This window comes from Zingiber officinale, chromosome 3A (assembly GCF_018446385.1).
Source record: "Zingiber officinale cultivar Zhangliang chromosome 3A, Zo_v1.1, whole genome shotgun sequence".
NCBI classification, from domain to species: domain Eukaryota; kingdom Viridiplantae; phylum Streptophyta; class Magnoliopsida; order Zingiberales; family Zingiberaceae; genus Zingiber; species Zingiber officinale.
In genome coordinates, this window is record NC_055990.1 from 101169757 (window position 1) to 101187332 (window position 17576).

Consider the following 17576-nt stretch of genomic DNA (forward strand, 5'->3'; position numbering starts at 1 on the left):
ATAAACTGTAATAGTCAATGGTGCATATACTAACAAAAAGGTAAGATAACAGTATATCAACATACCTCCTATAGCTTGGAGATGTCCTGCTGCTGCCAGGTCTCAAAACCCGAAAAGTCACATCGAGAAAACTAAAACATGAAATCCAAAACACGGGATATAAAACTCGTAAACCGTGCTCTGATACCAAATAAATTGGTATCAGATAAATCTCAAAAATCCAGAACACATAGAAAGTATCGTATACCTGCTTTGATACCACTTAATTGTCACGCCCTGGAAAAGTCCCTGTCCGAAGAAATTTCGGCAGCACCTCCCCTGTACGGGTGACAATCTGAAGCATTTCTACAAACACAATATACATCAGCCACATGCGGCTGGAATATATACACAACCACGCAGTTAATAATCTCAGCCCACATGGCTGGACAAATATAACAACAACCACGCAATTATATATATTTTTTATCAGCCCACTCGGCTGAAGTCAAAACCAACACAGCTGAAAAACATAAATACAAGCCCATACAAAACAAAACAAAACACTGCTAGCCGGCTAGGCTTACACCACACAACAACATAACACACCGGAAACAAAATCGTAACACAAAGCTAAATACACACATTCATCTACCAAAATACAAATAAATAAAAAAAAATGGAGACAGGTCTTCTGATGTGACGTGGGGACCGCCAGGTAGGATACTCCAAGCGACTCCATAAACAACCTGGTACCTGAAAAAGATAGTGCCCACGGGGGTGAGTTCAACAACTCAGCGAATACCAATAGACATGCCTAGTAAGATATATCTAACAGCAATAAACATGGAATATAGCTTCCTAATCATATATAGGAAAAATGCAAAACTGAAAGGTAACTGAGGAAGCTGTACTCACCAGGAACTCCTATCCTGAACAAAAGGGTCGTCAAACCGAGAGTGTCATAAATCCTATATGCATGTCAAACATATGCATCCAACCAAATGCAGCAAATAAATGCAGCAAGCACAAGCAATAAATGCATCAATGCGTATGATGCCAATGACATGGTCACCCCTGACGCCAGTCAGCCATCTCACACACAATGGTGAGACCGAGTGGGTAGGGTTGTGACAACCGTGCACTCTGACGTCACTACTCCTGATGAGTGACCGAGTGGACGGGATGCTGTCGGAGTACACCTGTCCTCCTACCCCAAATCATAAGTGGGAGAGTGTAATGCTCTCATCTCCCAGTACACCATGACGGTGAGGGATCCTTGACGTGCTACCACGCTGCGTCACACTACCCATGAGCGGACCAACGGAGCACCAACAGAGCCAAACTGACGTGCTACCACGCTGCGTCACGCTACCCATGAGCGGACCAACGGAGCACCGACAGTGATGTAACTGGCGATGTGCTCAACAATAATGGAGCAAACTATCGCGCAGCATGCAATCATGCGAATGGTGCATGATACTAAGCATGACAATATCCTGAACCAATCCATATATATATAAAAATGTGTACCCTAGTACCAGTAAGTCAAATCCACAGATCTAGGGTATACAGATCCTCTATGGTATAACAACCTAGGTCCTGAACATATCCACCTCCATAAAATATGTACCAACAATATACATGGATCAAAGCAAAAGGGTCTAGGTACACAGATTAGATATGATATAAAAATATAGGTACACATGCTAGATAATAAAAATCCAGAATCTAGTCCTAAACTCAGTAAAGCATGGTATGTCACTTACTCTAGGAACTAAGGTACTCATGGAAATAATCACGAGGTATAAACATGGATACATAACAAGCGACTAAACAGAACATGCTATGGGTATCAAACCGTGACATACCAAAGGCAAACATGATCATTACTTGTATCTATAAAATACTATGCATATCCAATTGACAATATCATAAAAGATAAGTCAAGAGGTACCCGCCTCCAATGTAGATCGAGCTAATGAACCTCTATGTCGATGTGCTCGTCCCGAATCTGAATCCTCAATTCACAGCCAAAAAGATTACTGCCGGAAGGATGTTCTCATAGCCCTGATCGAGCTGTTGTCTATCAACCGAATACCCCAGCAAGACCTTCTTGATCTTCTTCTCCAATCTCGTGACCTCAAACAGTGGCAAAGACAAGGGGCAATCTGATCAGGGGAAAATTCAACACCAGAAGAGTCAATGCCAAGGGAAAAGACCTAGGGCATGGTGCAACATAGAAGAAGAATAGTGAGAATAGAAGAAGATCTAAGCCCAAATAATAACCTAGGTAAACACTTACCTCCAAGTTCCGACTAGGGCACAGGTTGACATCCAAGGGTGGTGGCAGAGGTCACCGGCGGCTAGCGGATGGTAATCGACCCCACAGCTTGGCATCTGTCTCGGTGGTCACCGGGAACAGCGAGTGGCAAATGGAGGGAGGCCATGAGAGGGAGAAGGCACTGTCGGGAATGGCTAGGGCACGGTGGCGGCAATCGGAGGGCGCTCGGTGGCTGGCGGTCGTGCTGCCAAGTCGCAGCAGACGGGGCGGCCATCACCAGGCTAGGGCAGAGAAGAGAGGAAGAGGAGAAGAGTCGGTCGGCTCTTGCTCACACGCCGACAAGGAAGAAGAGAGGGGATGTGTCGGGCAGAGGAGAGAAGAAGAAGAGGAAGAGGAAGGGAACCGCCGCGACGCCGGTTAGGGCACGGGAGGAGAAGAGAAGGCGTGTGGTTTCGGCGGTGAGGGAGTGAAAACGGCGATTGGGGGAGAAAGAAAAGAAAAGGAAAAGAATAAAAATAAATAAACTTTTCCTCGCTTAACTGGGTTAGCCTAAACAGGCTTTCCCGGGGCCCCGTTTTTACTCCCGTTAACTCGTCTATACGAGCTTCGAAAAATTCCCAGAAATTTTTCAAAAATTTTGAAAAATTCCCCTATGGTGATTCGTCATTTTTCGGTATTTTACAACAATAATGTATACTACAACAACAACAACAACAATCTTGCAACAATAACAATTTAGACCAAGATAATTTATAAAATAACACACCACAATAGGACAACAATTAATACAACATTTCATATACAATAAGTACAAACACACTACACATTGTCACTAATGAGATTGATGAATAGCTCATTCTAATTTGAATTTACTAACTTCATCCCTAATGATTGAAACTACTACAACCTCTACTCTAAATTTACTAATGTCTTCTTGTGCGAATTCCATATTGATATCATACATTAGATGTCGAATATATTTACATTACGAAGAAGTCATAGTCATACTTACAATCTCACAAGTTTAAGTAGTAACAAAAATGGTATACCAAAATAACTATTTAATCATGTGCTAAATTTACTTATGAAAATTTTTGTTGGGGATAATCAACTTGTGTAAAGGTACATTCGTCTAAATGTAGATAATCTTCTAATCCATCATGTATTTCTTTGAATTTATTACTAGAGAAAGTTTTCAGTCTATTTACCTATGAGAATCGGATGGAAAAACTTAAATTAACGTAGAGTAATGATGTATTATAATGCAATAATGTTAATTGATATTTTTCTAATACTAACCAACTCTCCAAAATATTCATCATATGTTTCAATGTTGGGCATCGAATTAAAATGGTAGAAGGTTTTCGTGTTGGTGTCCATAACAATTAAATGAAAATGTGCATGGTTAATATCCAAAGGTATAAAAATTCACCTAACTTGACGATTAGTCAGATTAGTATTGATTATTTAGTATAAAGTTGTTTCTCATAAATGCCCATATGATGGCTACAAAAATCAAGATATGTTTGTAATTTAAAGCATTAATACCACAAACATAATATAAGTTATCATATGAAAGGAATTTCTTACCTTGAATCTAGTTGAGTAATAAATGGATTGCTTATATGACCTACTAGATGAGGATGATTGCTTCCCTAAAGAGTATTGAAATGTATGCGTTGATTACTTCCCTATTCGTAAAAAGGTTGCCTAAGACACATGTAACGAAGACACTTCTTGTCAATGCATAGTAGTCTTCCTCCCAAATAAAGTCTAAATAGTTCAGCTCAAACTCTCGAGTACTGATATGAGGTAGGTCACATCTTGGTCTCATTTTTTCTCTTTCGTTTCTATAAATTATCTTCAATATACTGCAAATAAACACAACTACAATTATTTAACAAACAAAAGATTAAGTGAAATCTATGAATTTTTAAGTAGTATTCAAGTATTACTATAAATATCTCAACTTACTTTAATAGCCTTCAACCTCATTGTGTTGAGTTCCTTCTCCCTTGCTTGTATTTTTTTTGCCTCCCTTGTTTCATCAATCTCGTCAGTCATTAATATAGTATTATATTCTTGTTTTTATTTTTTTTATTTTGTTAAATTTTCTATCCAGTTCCTACAAATAGAGGCAACTCAATGTATCTAACAAATATAACAAAAAGTGAAATCAATGAAATTGCATTTATTTATGAATTACTATAGATATCTTAACTTACTTTAAATGCATTCAATAAGAAAGTCTGGTATTCCTTATCCCTTGTCTGTATTTTATCTACCTCCTCTTCTTCTTCCATCTAATTGTTGACTATTAAAATCTTCTCCTTGCCTACCAAAACTTTTACCTTATTTTTTAAATTTTCTACTCTCCTCAACCTCCTTTATTTGTCTCTTGGTCCTCTTTGCACCAAATTGTTCGCTAGAAGGGTTTTTATATAACCTTTTATTATGGCCTAATTATTTACACATTCAATAAGAAAGGCCTTTGGAAGGGAGTCCAAGAAGGAAGCTTATCAAGATTTCTCTCTTGGTCCTCTTCTTGCCTACACATTTTTTTTTACCTTTCTGCTATGCTTCAACTCGATCCTCACTTTCTTCCTTTTTCCAAGTTGCACAATGCTACTAGGTGGTAAAATAGTATAATCTTATGCATCTACTGGCCAAAATTCTTTACATCTACATGGATATATATGATCTGTATAAGTACTTTTCCATGTTTTAAATAAAAAATAATCATCACAATACAAATACAAGATTGTTTTCCTAAACAAACACACTGTAAAAACATATGAGCAAGGAAGCCTTGATATCTGGGACTCACCACATTCACATCTATGACTCTCCAACTCAACTATATAGGAGGATGTAGAAGTCGCTACCTTTATTTTTGTTCTGCTATGTGGATGTACTGTATAGTATTCAATTCTTCATCTCCTAATTTCAATCTTCTTCATAGCAAATGATGTCAAAGAATTTGTAGAATTAGACACTTCCTTCCTACGATTATAAACCATTATGCAACTTTCCTCCGTGGGTTGTTTATGCGTCTTGTTATTGGGAGTTTTCGAGTGTCTTTGAACAATGCGTTTATACTTTCGGAACAATTTATGGTTAACATTGCATAATTTATACCAAAAAAATATGCATTTTCCCATTTTGTAGGTTCAACATTTTATATCCATCTATAAGCATCCACATGTTTCTCAAACATCCTCTGCATAAGTTGATCATACTCGAAAATTGTATTTGCTCTAGTGGTAGACCAAAATAATCCTAATACAGATCTACCCCGAATTTTTGTTACTGTATTACAAGACAGATTATAGCAACATAATCCATGGGAGTAGTAGGATAAACTTTACTCATTGCAAATAATATTTCATGATGTTTGTTAGATATTATTGTCATAGTCAATGGAGCAATTGCAAGAAATGTTTTTAGATGATTTAGAAACCACTCCTAAGATGACTCATACTTAACCTCAGTAATTGCAAAGACAATTAACATAAGTTTTCTATTATCATCTACTAATGTGGCCATCAATAAAATGCTTGGATATTTATCACTCAAGTGGGGTTGCATCAATACCCATTAGTTTACGAAAATATGTTCAGAAAACTCTACCACATGTACCAAAGGCCCAGAAACAACGTAGGCATTTTTTTATCAACACTTATTTTTAATGCAACATATAATTCTATGTATTTATATTTTAGCTTTCGTAAAAGTTTAGGGAGGTCACTATAATCCTTTTCAAAATCACTTATAATCTTTGTTAGAGCTTTTTGATGTGCATTGTATGCCTTTCGATTTGATATGTCTACTATAAATCGTGCTCTCATATCTCACTAAATCAATCTGGGTTTATATTTATCTGCAAACAAAAAATGACTTTCAATCTAAAAATTATGTGCATGCAGGATGATCACCCTTTCCTAAACCAAGACCGCACTAGTGTGCATCTAATTATTTTGTAACGCCAACTTTATTTCTCCTATTACAATTATTACCCATGTGCAGTGCTCTCTATCATAAATTGTTTTAACTTTGGTTTTCCCCGAGTCTTTTATTTTGTAAATGAATTATCTCTTTTTAGCATACTTAGTAAGCGCATCTCTAAAACATTTTTGGGTTGAGAATATCTATACAAGAATCAATAGTTTTTTAAGTTAGTTGAATGGAGTGAAGAATATGAAAGTTAAAGAAAATATATTACATGACTACTTAATTGAGTGTATATTATATTATCAAATGTTATAAAAATCAGATTAAATTTTATCTTACTAATAAATATTTTATCACTCTGGTCTATTCTTGCCTTTGCAACGGAATAATAAGTGTTAAGTTCATTAGATAAGCATCCTCAACTAATATAAACACATCTTCAATGTCACTATATTTAGTAAAAAACATTTCCGGATCTATTGAATAGTTCATATCATTCGTTATAAATTTATGAGTGGAGACATCCCTTTCAATTTTTGTCAACATTTTATTATCATAATATTCTAATTGAGTCCACGTATCTTAAAATATTTGTTCCAAACTCTGATCTAAGACATCCTCGACACTAATAACTTTTTCTTTCAAATTGTATCTATAATTCTTACTTTCTCTGGCATTCACAACATTAGCAAAAGTAGAAGATGATATCTTATTACCACTAATATTTTCTCTGGTATTCACCACAATATTAGTAAAAGTAGAAGATAATATCTTATTATCATTAATATTTATGTTTAATGTATCATTATCAAATAAGGCTTATTTTTATGAATCAATTAATTTCATCCATGAGAACGCTTCATCAAGAAAAATAAATCTGATCCTGTCCGAACCAAGGGTCAACGAACGCTGGGGACGTGGCACTCCCTGCTGGATCCTCGAGTGCTCCGGCGAACCTGCAACAAAACCGAGCCGGGAGGGGTGTCCCGGCGACGGCCCTCCGACGCTCAAATCAGGCGAGGAAATAGATGAAGAGGTGGCTTAGAAACAGAAAACTCGTGTACCTCCGGTGAAGAAACGGAGACCTTATATAGACCTCTCCAAGGAGCCTGAGCAGGCCAATCGAGGCAATCTACTGTTTTCGACCATGCCCAGGTATGGGTCTGTCAGAAGGACCATGCCTAGATATGGGTCTGTCAGAAAGACGTCCATGAGGCCATACCGCTACTGTATCAACCTCTCCATAATGTGACGGCGAGATCCTCCATCGTGCACTCTTGTGTACGGCGTAATCATCAGACATGCCTTTGCTGACATCCCATATCCAGAGCCGAACGAATAGGCCGCTCGGCTAACCTTCGTACCCTCGCCCGTCCTGGCCGAACGGACCACCCGCTCGACCCTTCGGTCCCAGCCGGGCAGACGCCCCGCTCGGCCATTCGATTCTCCCGCCTTGGCGTCGGAAACTCCAGCCCATGACTAGGTTATCTTTGGTTCCGCTCGGACCTACTCAGCTGCTCGGCGTGGCCATTAACCGCTTAGTCAGCCCTCCATCTGTCCTCAAGCTGAGACCCTTCAGGAAGTGGATCCCCCATTCTTACTGCCGGATCACTTGCCTTCCCTTCAAGTCTAGTCGAAGGAGGCAGTGAGTCCGACTGACTGGACTATGTGTCCGAGCGGGCGGTCGCCGCCTTTCCGTCGCTTATAATATCCCTGGGGCCGTTCGGCCCTTCTGCCAAATTCAGCCGCTCGGCTCTTTGTTTTGGTTGTCTTGTCGCTCAACGTGGATGTTTGCTTGTCTAAATATTCTCGAAAATCACGCAAATCCTCTTCATTAAACCGAAGCATGCGCGGTATGGGCGCCTTAATTGCGCCTGGTGACAGAGCGCCACGTGGCTTTTCTTGCGTGGTGGTGATGATACGTACGATGGGACGCCGCTTACTTTGAAATGGGCGGTTAGATGATGACCTCGTCTCACGTGACCTGCATCCGACGGCGGAGGCCGACCAGCCTCGGTCGTATAAAGCCTCCGTCTACTTCCTTCGCCGCATGCTTGCTTGTGCGTTGTCCTTCCGCCTCTTCTTCTGCTGCGACCTCCGACGATCCAGTTCCTGTTTTTAGGCGGCTACCATCCCACCGGTGATCCTTTCCGCCCGTTTCCTTCTCAGTGAGTCTCCTCCCTTCGTTTACAAGGTCTCCCCAACTCGTTTTGCCTCTTTCGTTCCCGTTCCTCTGGTTTCTTGCTATCTTATTGCTTCTCCGAGATGGCAAGCTCCTCTGAGCCCGCTGTTGCTATTCATGGCCCTTGGTATATGACCATGGAGAGTCGGTTTGATGAAGAGGGCGCTCGGCGTCTTGTTCGGGCGTATGGGATCCCTGATGACCATGAAATAATTATAGCCGACCCGTCCGACCGGCCTCATAACCCGCCGATCGGCACCGTTTGTTTCTTTTTAGACCAATTCCAGGGCGGCCTTAGATTTCCTACCCATCCATTTATTTTGGAGGTTTGTAATTATTTCCGCATCCCGCTCGGCCAACTTGTGCCAAATTCCTTTAGGCTGCTGAGCGGGATGGTCGTCCTCTTTAAGCTGCACAGTATCCCTCTTGACCCCAAAATATTTCACTTTTTCTTCTACCCCAAGCAACTCGAGTTGGGCACTTTTATTTTCCAAAGTAGAATAGGCTTTAAATTTTTTGACAATATGCCGACCTCCAACAAGCACTGGAAGGAATTCTTCTTCTATATCCGACTTTCCGAGCGGCTAGCATTCCGAACCAAATGGCAGACCGCTGTGCCGACCCAACCGGAGCTCGGCAAATTCAGAAGCAATCCGGCCTACCTTCATGCGGCGAACTGGTGTCTGGTCAGCTGTACAAGATCGACCAGTTGCTTCTCAAGGGGGTGTTGTATATTTTTGGGTTATCTCCCGTTCGGGCCAATCTTCCCTACCGCATGGGTAATGACTCTTTACTCCCTTAGCCTTTTTTGTCTAACTGATTTTAATTTCTTCCACTGCAGCTGAAGTCATGTGGCGCTCCAAAGCTACCGCTCATCTGAAGTTGAAGGCCGTGGAAATTGAAGCGGCTACAAAAAAAAGAGCTCGCCGAGCGGGGTCTCATCCCCAGCCGCCCGGCAGATGCAGGAGAGGGGGGGGCGCAGTCCGCCCCTGAAACAGAAGCTGCCCCATCCGCTTCAACGGAGGTTGAGGCGGATCCTGTTTCCTCGGCCCCCGCCGAGCTGGGAGTCCCTCAGGTCGGGGATCCACCACTGGAAGTTCGGCGAAAGCGTCGAAGAGACTCTTGCCTTCCGCCGACCCAAGAGGGGGAACTACAGGTGTCGATCGGGGTAGATTCGCAGGACCGCACTCCGACGCAGATCGGGACCCCCGTGGCTTCGCCCACCGCACAGCCCTCTGGCTCTCCTCCACGAACTCGTCGTCGCTTACGACGGTTGGGCGAAACCTCTACCATAGGGGAGTCCTCGGGACAGGCGACCGCGGCTGACGAAGCACCGGACGGCCACCCTACCATCAAGACTACCCTCCGATTCCCATCGGAGGAATATTTATTGTCCGCCGATCGGCCATCTAGCCCCGTCCATGAAATAACCCTGACGGGTCCGCTCGCCAAGCTTTTTGAGGACGCGCAGATTCAAGTGGCCCTCATGACGCCCAAGCAGCTCGGCGATAACAACATGCAGCAGGCGACTCAGGTAAATTCATTTTTCTTCCTGTGCCATGCTTCTGTTGGGTCGCTGATTTTATTATTTCCCGTACAGCGTTGGGCTGAGCAAATCGCCACTAGCCATCGGCTAGCCGAGCTGGAGGATCTCCTGGAAAAACTGCAAGTGTCGGGGGGTCCATCAGCCGAACGGGAGAAACAAGCCCGTGAGGCCGAACAGAAGAAGTCCGCCGACCTGGCTACAGAGGTGGCCCGGCTAGAGGGCCAAGTTAAGAAGCGTGAAGCGGATGCCAAACGCGCTACTGCCCGGAAGAAGCAAGCTATATCTGATCTGGACAAGATGAAAGTAGATGTCCGTGCGCTAGATCTGCGATCCAAGGATCTGGAGGCCCAGCTGAACGCCGAGCGGGAGGACCGTTCGGCAGAATGCACAAAGGCTGCAATGGACTTGAAGGCAGTCCAAGATTCCTTAATCGCTTCTCGGGTGGTGCTCAAAAAATATAAGGAGGGAGAGCCGAACCGCCTAGCAACAGCGCGCCAAGAATACCTCCGCTCGGAACGGTTCGGCGCAAAATTCGGCGGCAACGTCTCATCAACTTTCGCCGAGGCGGTCAAGGTCACCATGGCGTACTTGAAGAGGGGCGGCCACCTTCCTGCGGGAATGCACATTCCCGCCTCCGACCTGGCGGCCATGATTGACAATATCCCGGACGCCTTCTTTAATTTTGAGGACTCGGAGTGAGGCTAGTTCTTCCAAGTACTTCCTGTATTTCATCCGCTCGGCGGATGTAAAATTTTTGTACTTGCCGTTCGGCATTATTGTAATCCTTTGCTTCTATTTTTGTTTGTCCTTCATTGCCCTCTTCTGTCTGTTTGGTGTTTATTTGCTATACGTGTTTCCCACTAGACAACCAATCGGGTTAATCAATCGACTCGTTTCCTCAAAATCGTTTAGCGCTGGGCTATACTGTTTGCATTCAGTGAATGCGAAGTATTGGCAAACCGACGGCCGATCGGCCTTAATCAATCTGGTACTAGCGAACGATCATGGTAGGCGCAGATGTTTATAGCCGATCGGCGCGGCTCTCGATCTTTAACAACGGTGCTCGTCGGCCTTCCGCTCGACCGTTTATAGACGCCGGCTCGTCTCTTGATCTTTAACGTCGGTGCTCGACGGCGCGGTTATTTATAGCCGGTCGGCGCGGCTCTCGATTTTTAACGACGGTGCTCGTCGGCGCGGTTATTTATAGCCGGTCGGCGCGGCTCTCGATTTTTAACGACGGAGCTCGTCGGTCTTCCGCTCGGCCGTTTATAGACGCCGGCTTGTCTCTCGATCTTTAACGTCGGTGCTCGACGGCGCGGTTATTTATAGCCGGTCGGCGCGGCTCTCGATTTTTAACGACGGTGCTCGTCGGCGTGGTTATTTATAGCCGGTCGGCGCAGCTCTCGATTTTTAACGACGGTGCTCGTCGGCGCGGCTCTCGATTTTTAACGACGGTGCTCGTCGGCCTTCCGCTCGGCCGTTTATAGACGTCGGCTCGTCTCTTGATCTTTAACGTCGGTGCTCGACGGCGCGGTTATTTATAGCCGGTCGGCGCGGCTCTCGATTTTTAACGACGGTGCTCGTTGGCCTTCCGCTCGGCCGTTTATAGACGCCGGCTCGTCTCTTGATCTTTAACGTCGGTGCTCGACGGCGCGGTTATTTATAGCCGGTCGGCGCGGCTCTCGATTTTTAACGACGGTGCTCGTCGGCGCGGTTATTTATAGCCGGTCGGCGCGGCTCTCGATTTTTAACGACGGAGCTCGTCGGTCTTCCGCTCGGCCGTTTATAGACGCCGGCTCGTCTCTCGATCTTTAACGTCGGTGCTCGACGGCGCGGTTATTTATAACCGGTCGGCGCGGCTCTCGATTTTAGCGACGGTGCTCGTCGGCGCGGTTATTTATAGCTGGTCGGCGCGGCTCTACGGTTTAACGTCTGGGCTAGACGGCCGCTAAGGCTAATTTTGACGCTTCCATTCGGCGTGGATCTTTGCCTTCCTTTCACCCAGCTTGGATAATGCCCTCCTCGCCGAACGGCTCAGGGTCTACTTCATCGAGCATTTTGGCTCGGATAATATACCTCCGTCCGAATGGTACGGGGCCTTCGCTCCTTGTTGACAATGCCTTATATTTGTTCTCTTGATTCTTCATTTCTGCATTTCCAGTATTCAGTCGAAAAAAGTACACAGGATGATTTACAGTGGTACACCTTTCATCCTGCCCGGTAAGGCTGGAGGTGGTTCGCGCTCCACGGCCTATCTAACTGCCGACCGTCCTCGTCCTCCAAATAATACGCTCCCGAGCGGAGCTTCTCGATGATTTTGAAAGGACCTGCCCATGGGGCTTCAAGCTTGCCTACGTCGCCGACCGGTTTGACTTTCTTCCAGACAAGGTCGCCGACCTGGAACGATCGGGGAATGACTCGCCGGTTGTAGTTTTGCTTCATCCGTTGACGGTACGCCATCAGCCGAACGGATGCCTTGGCCCGCTCCTCATCAACCAAGTCCAGCTCCATGTTCCTCCGCTCGGCGTTCCCCACATCGTAATATTGGACCCGGACGGACTCGACGCCGACTTCAACCGGAATGACCGCTTCGCCGACGTACACCAGATGAAAAGGTGTGACGCCCGTTGCTTCCTTAGGAGTCGTCCGGATGGCCTTTCGTCGAAAGAAGATCCTCTATCTCTCCGAGCTGGTACGGCTTCAGGGGTGCGGAATAAGGCCCGATGGAATGCGACGGTGGCTTGAGGTGCTTCCACTCGGCCACCTGACGCAGATGTTGCTTGTTGCTCCTGCCGCTCGGCTGACGCTTTTTGTTTTTGCTCCACAAGTTTGGCGGCCCTCATCTCGACCAGAGCGTCCAACTCTTCTTGTGAGAGTGCCACGTTGTTTATTCTTCCAGCCTCGTCCATTGCTTCTGTTCGGATGCAGGTGCGTTCCCACAGACGGCGCCAAATTGATCCTGTCCGAACCAAGGGTCAACGAACGCTGGGGACGTGGCGCTCCCTGCTGGATCCTCGAGTGCTCCGGCGAACCTGCAACAAAACCGAGCCGGGAGGGGTGTCCCGGCGACGGCCCTCCGACGCTCAAATCAGGCGAGGAAATAGATGAAGAGGTGGCTTAGAAACAGAAGACTCGTGTACCTCCGGTGAAGAAACGGAGACCTTATATAGACCTCTCCAAGGAGCCTGAGCACGCCAATCGAGGCAATCTACTGTTTTCGACCATGCCCAGGTATGGGTCTATCAGAAGGACCATGCCCAGATATGGGTCTGTCAGAAAGACGTCCATGAGGCCATACCGCTACTGTATCAACCTCTCCATGATGTGACGGCGAGATCCTCCATCGTGCACTCTTGTGTACGGCGTAATCATCAGACATGCCTTTGCTGACATCCCATATCCAGAGCCGAACGAATAGGCCGCTCGGCTAACCTTCGTACCCTCTCCCGTCCTGGCCGAACGGACCACCCGCTCGACCCTTCGGTCCCAGCCGGGCAGACGCCCCGCTCGGCCATTCGATTCTCCCGTCTTGGCGTCGGAAACTCCAGCCCATGACTAGGTTATCTTTGGTTCCGCTCGGACCTACTCAGCTGCTCGGCGTGGCCATTAACCGCTTAGTCAGCCCTCCATCTGTCCTCAAGCTGAGACCCTTCAGGAAATGAATCCCCCATTCTTACTACCGGATCAAAATCCATGCATACTTATGGGCTTCCGAGTTTCTACCAAATTTAACATTGCTGCGTACTAGAATCGATGCTCTCAAATATACTCGTTGCGCCTTACCCATGTATCATGTTGGGCGCAACGAAGTCACAATATCTTATACAGTGAAGACCTCTCTCCAATAACATTCACGATATTAGAGAAGTTTAAAAGTAGAATGTTGTGAAAGACATTTTTCACATGTGGTGTTCAATGAAAAAAAAAAGTAAAGAAATAAATTGATCTATTACAACAAAACTACACGGTTTGGTTCGATACATTGAGGGTATTCGAACCGGATCCTGAGCCATCCGAACCGGACAACTGAGAGAAGAGTCCGCCAAGACGATCCCACACTTCGTCCGGCGTTGGGAAGCCCGCCACGCCGGCCGCCGTGCTCAGCCACCGGGCGTGGAACCCTCGGTACGCCGGGACCACCATCTCCCTTACCCTCTCCCTGGTCTCCTCCCTCATTGCGGCGTCCACCACCGCCCACTCAGCCTGCGCCGCCAAGGCCTCCTCCAGCGCCGCCCCGAAACCCCGCATCCGCTCCCTCGCCTCCGCCGCCGAGGAGACCTCCGTCGCTGGCACCATCGCTGCGAGGGGACCCCACGCTACGCGCTCGTATCGGGCCAGATGATGCCTCGCCTTAGCCGCATGCCTTGCCGACCAGTCCGCCCCCAGAAGCCCCCGCAGAGCGCAAGAGCCGACCTTGTTCACGACATACTGGAGGTTGTTCGCCATGAAAAGGTGCGACAGGACGGCGTCGTGGTACGCATCGGCTTTTCCGTCAAGCTTCAAAAGCAGCGTCTCGATCAGCCGCGCGACCAGAACCGGCGGTGGTGAAGTGGCGGAAACAGAATGCCGCGGCGGCGGCGGTGGTTGCCACGAGTCGAAGATCTCCTCGGCTGAGGGATGGTAGTCTGCGAGCAGCGCGAGGTAGTTCATGGCGTAGCGTGTCATCGGGTGGACGCGGCCACCGGGGACTGGCGACCGCGAGGGCTCCTTCATGATCGCCGACTCGAAGTCCGCCAGCGCTTCCCGCGCGGCCTCCGTGAGCTTGGCGAGGGAGGCCACCACCTGCGTCCGCACGGAAGCGGTGGACTCGAAGGAGAAGACGAGCCCAACCTCCGGCCAAAGCTCCGCCAACGCGTCGTGCATATCCAACATCCGGAAGAGCTTATCGTGGGAGCGCTTAATCGAACGGGCCACTAACTCCGGGAAGGCAAAGAACTGGACGGCGTCTCCGGTGATAGTGGAGAAGACGGCCTCCCGGACGACGTCGGAGTCGGCGAAGACTTGGTCAACGAGGACGCGTTCGCCGTGGAACAGAGTGCGGACGGCGACCCGCGCGGCGGCGAGCCAAGATCGTATTTTGAGCTCGAGCACGGACCAATCCATCTTGTAGCTTTGCAATCGCAGCTCGAATCCGAGACGAGCGAGTCCGTCGTCGACGATGGACTTGCGGAAGGTGCGGTAGATCCTGACGCACTCCTTGCCGTAGCCGGCGAAGATCATGGCGCCAGCGATGGCCCGGAGGTCGTCGACAGTGGTGGAATCTCCTACGGCAGTCGCGGCAGTCTCGTCATCGTCCCAAGGATCGATGTCGGAGACGCTGGAGCGGGCGGAGCGGACGGAGACGGACTCTGGGTCGAGGAGGTCGCGGTTGGCGGCGAGGATTTGGTAAAATTCCTTCTCGAGGCGGCGCATGGCGGCCTGCATCAGGGTCTGCGAACGGGCGAGGGAGGGGTGAGAGAGGCCGGAAGGCTGCCCGGCGGCGGCGACGTCGAGCATACGGCGCTGCAGGGAGGAGACCTGGGCCACGAAGCGGCGGGCCTCGACGCGGTCCTCGTAGAACAAAGACGTGATCTTGGCGTAAGCAGAGGAGTTCGGATCCCATTTCACCACCATCGCTTCCGCGCTCGCCACCTCCGCCTCCAATCTCGACACCACCTCCGGCGATGATGAAGTCGAAGAAGAAGCATCGCCGGCTTCTGCATCGCCGGAATGGCGTCGGCGGCCATCAAAGAGCAGTCTCAGTCCTTTCCTCGTCATCGTCTTCAATTGAAATCGTCAACTTATTTGATAAGTGAGATTCGATCGATTGATCGCTCGCGTAACGCGTCTTTATAAAGAGATCGAGGAAGGGCAGTACGGAATTTCGTCACGAGGGGAGTGCGATCGTAGAGGAGAAGAGGATGCGTCGAATGATGATCTGGATCCTAATGTTCAAAAGTCAACGATTATGTCATATCGTCTGATCACTTTTAGGAGATAAATTGTGATAAAAGATGAATACGTTCGCTCTTAGTGTCTTCGTCAATTCGACTCAGGGTTAACACTGAGAAGGTAAATCACGGACAGCTACTAACCTTTGGAATAGTGACTAACACATAAGATTTTTTTTGGAGATAAATGAACTACGATTTGTGAACAAATTTAATGTTGTATTTGATAGTAACCTATTTATATTTATTTAATATATAAAACTAATTAAATAAATAAGATTAAATAATTCATTAAATTATATAAATAAACTTAAATACTTATGTATTCAACTCGTTAATATTCATGAATAACATTCAAATCATATTTATTAATAAAACTCATTTTAATATACTAAATAAATAAATAAATTTAAATTATTAAGTGTAATAATTAATCAAAAATAAAAATGTTAAACAATCAAATAAGCTTGAATTGAGAACTCCATTACATCTAAATAAACCAAGCTCAAGTCAAATTTCAAACAAATTTAAATTCATAAAAAAATAAATCAAGCCAACTTTGAATAATTATTTTAAAAACTGGGTTTGTTTTATGCTCGTTTCGATTACTTTATCAAATAAATTGAAATATCCCAACTCTTAATTCGGCTCGACTCGACTTATTTACCGTCCTAATCACTTTGAACGCAGTTTTACAAAGAGGTCCTACTTAACCTAAAAATCCACAGAAAAGCCATAAAATTCAAATGATAACTTATAATCATTAAATCAAATTGATGTCTGGTGAAAAGTTTGACTTGATTTGTTTATTAATTAATTATTTGTTTGAAAAATTTACTAATTTTCACATTTAGAAATTTTTATATGACCTCACATTATTTAAGATAAAACTCTTTCAAAACTATTTTATGCCCATTTAATTTCTTAAACTATTTGTAAGTTTATTTCTTGGCATGAAGAAATTAAAGGGAAGGGATAAACATGAACTAATAAAGAGAGATAAATTTGTCAAAACATTTCCAATAGATTATAAGAACAAGAGAATTGGTCCACATCTAGAAGTCAGCATCATTCCTTCAAGGGAGCCATCGTGGGCATGAGTCTTCTTGAATGTCTATAGGACATTTTCAAAATTACGCGCTTGACTTTCGAAATTCTTAAAGGACGCGCTATAATTTCATATTTAACAAAGAAGGTATTTTTTTTCCAAATATCCTTATTAAAATAAATTATGATATACCTGACCACATCATAAGGCTCAGCGCCTGTCCCGCATGGCCAGGTCTCTAGGCCGACCACACGACTAGGCCACTAGGCCTCTAGGTCGACCAAACCGCTATGCAACTGTACGACTTGACCTCTAGGTACAATTGTGTAGCGAGGTCGTTAGGTTGATCGAGCGAGGTTGCTAGGGCGGTCACTCAACCTCTAGATCAAATAACTGTGTAGTGAAACTACTAGGACAATCACGCAATCTCTAAGCCACTTGGTTGCCTGGATACTTGAACGTCTGGCCACGTAGTCGCCTAACAGCTTAGTCGCAAGGCATGCTCTTGTCTTGGCCTGTCTATATATATTTTTGAATTTTTTTTATTTTTTAATAAAAAGGGTATTTTTAAAAGAAGAGAAAGTACATTTAAAAAAAATATGAAACTACATGCGTTTTTGGGAAATTCCGAAATCTAAAGCGGATGCTTTTAATTT

The 17576-nt window shown here is 45.7% G+C and overlaps 1 protein-coding gene across 1 annotated transcript; it reads right to left on the reverse strand.

The window, feature by feature from the left end:
* Positions 1-13812: 13812 nt before the first annotated feature.
* LOC122053916 (exocyst complex component EXO70H1-like) lies at positions 13813-15716 on the reverse strand. Its single transcript, XM_042615821.1, has one exon. It carries the CDS (start codon positions 15697-15699, stop codon positions 13903-13905), a length of 1797 nt encoding a protein of 598 aa, XP_042471755.1. The 5' UTR covers positions 15700-15716; the 3' UTR covers positions 13813-13902.
* Positions 15717-17576: the final 1860 nt, after the last annotated feature.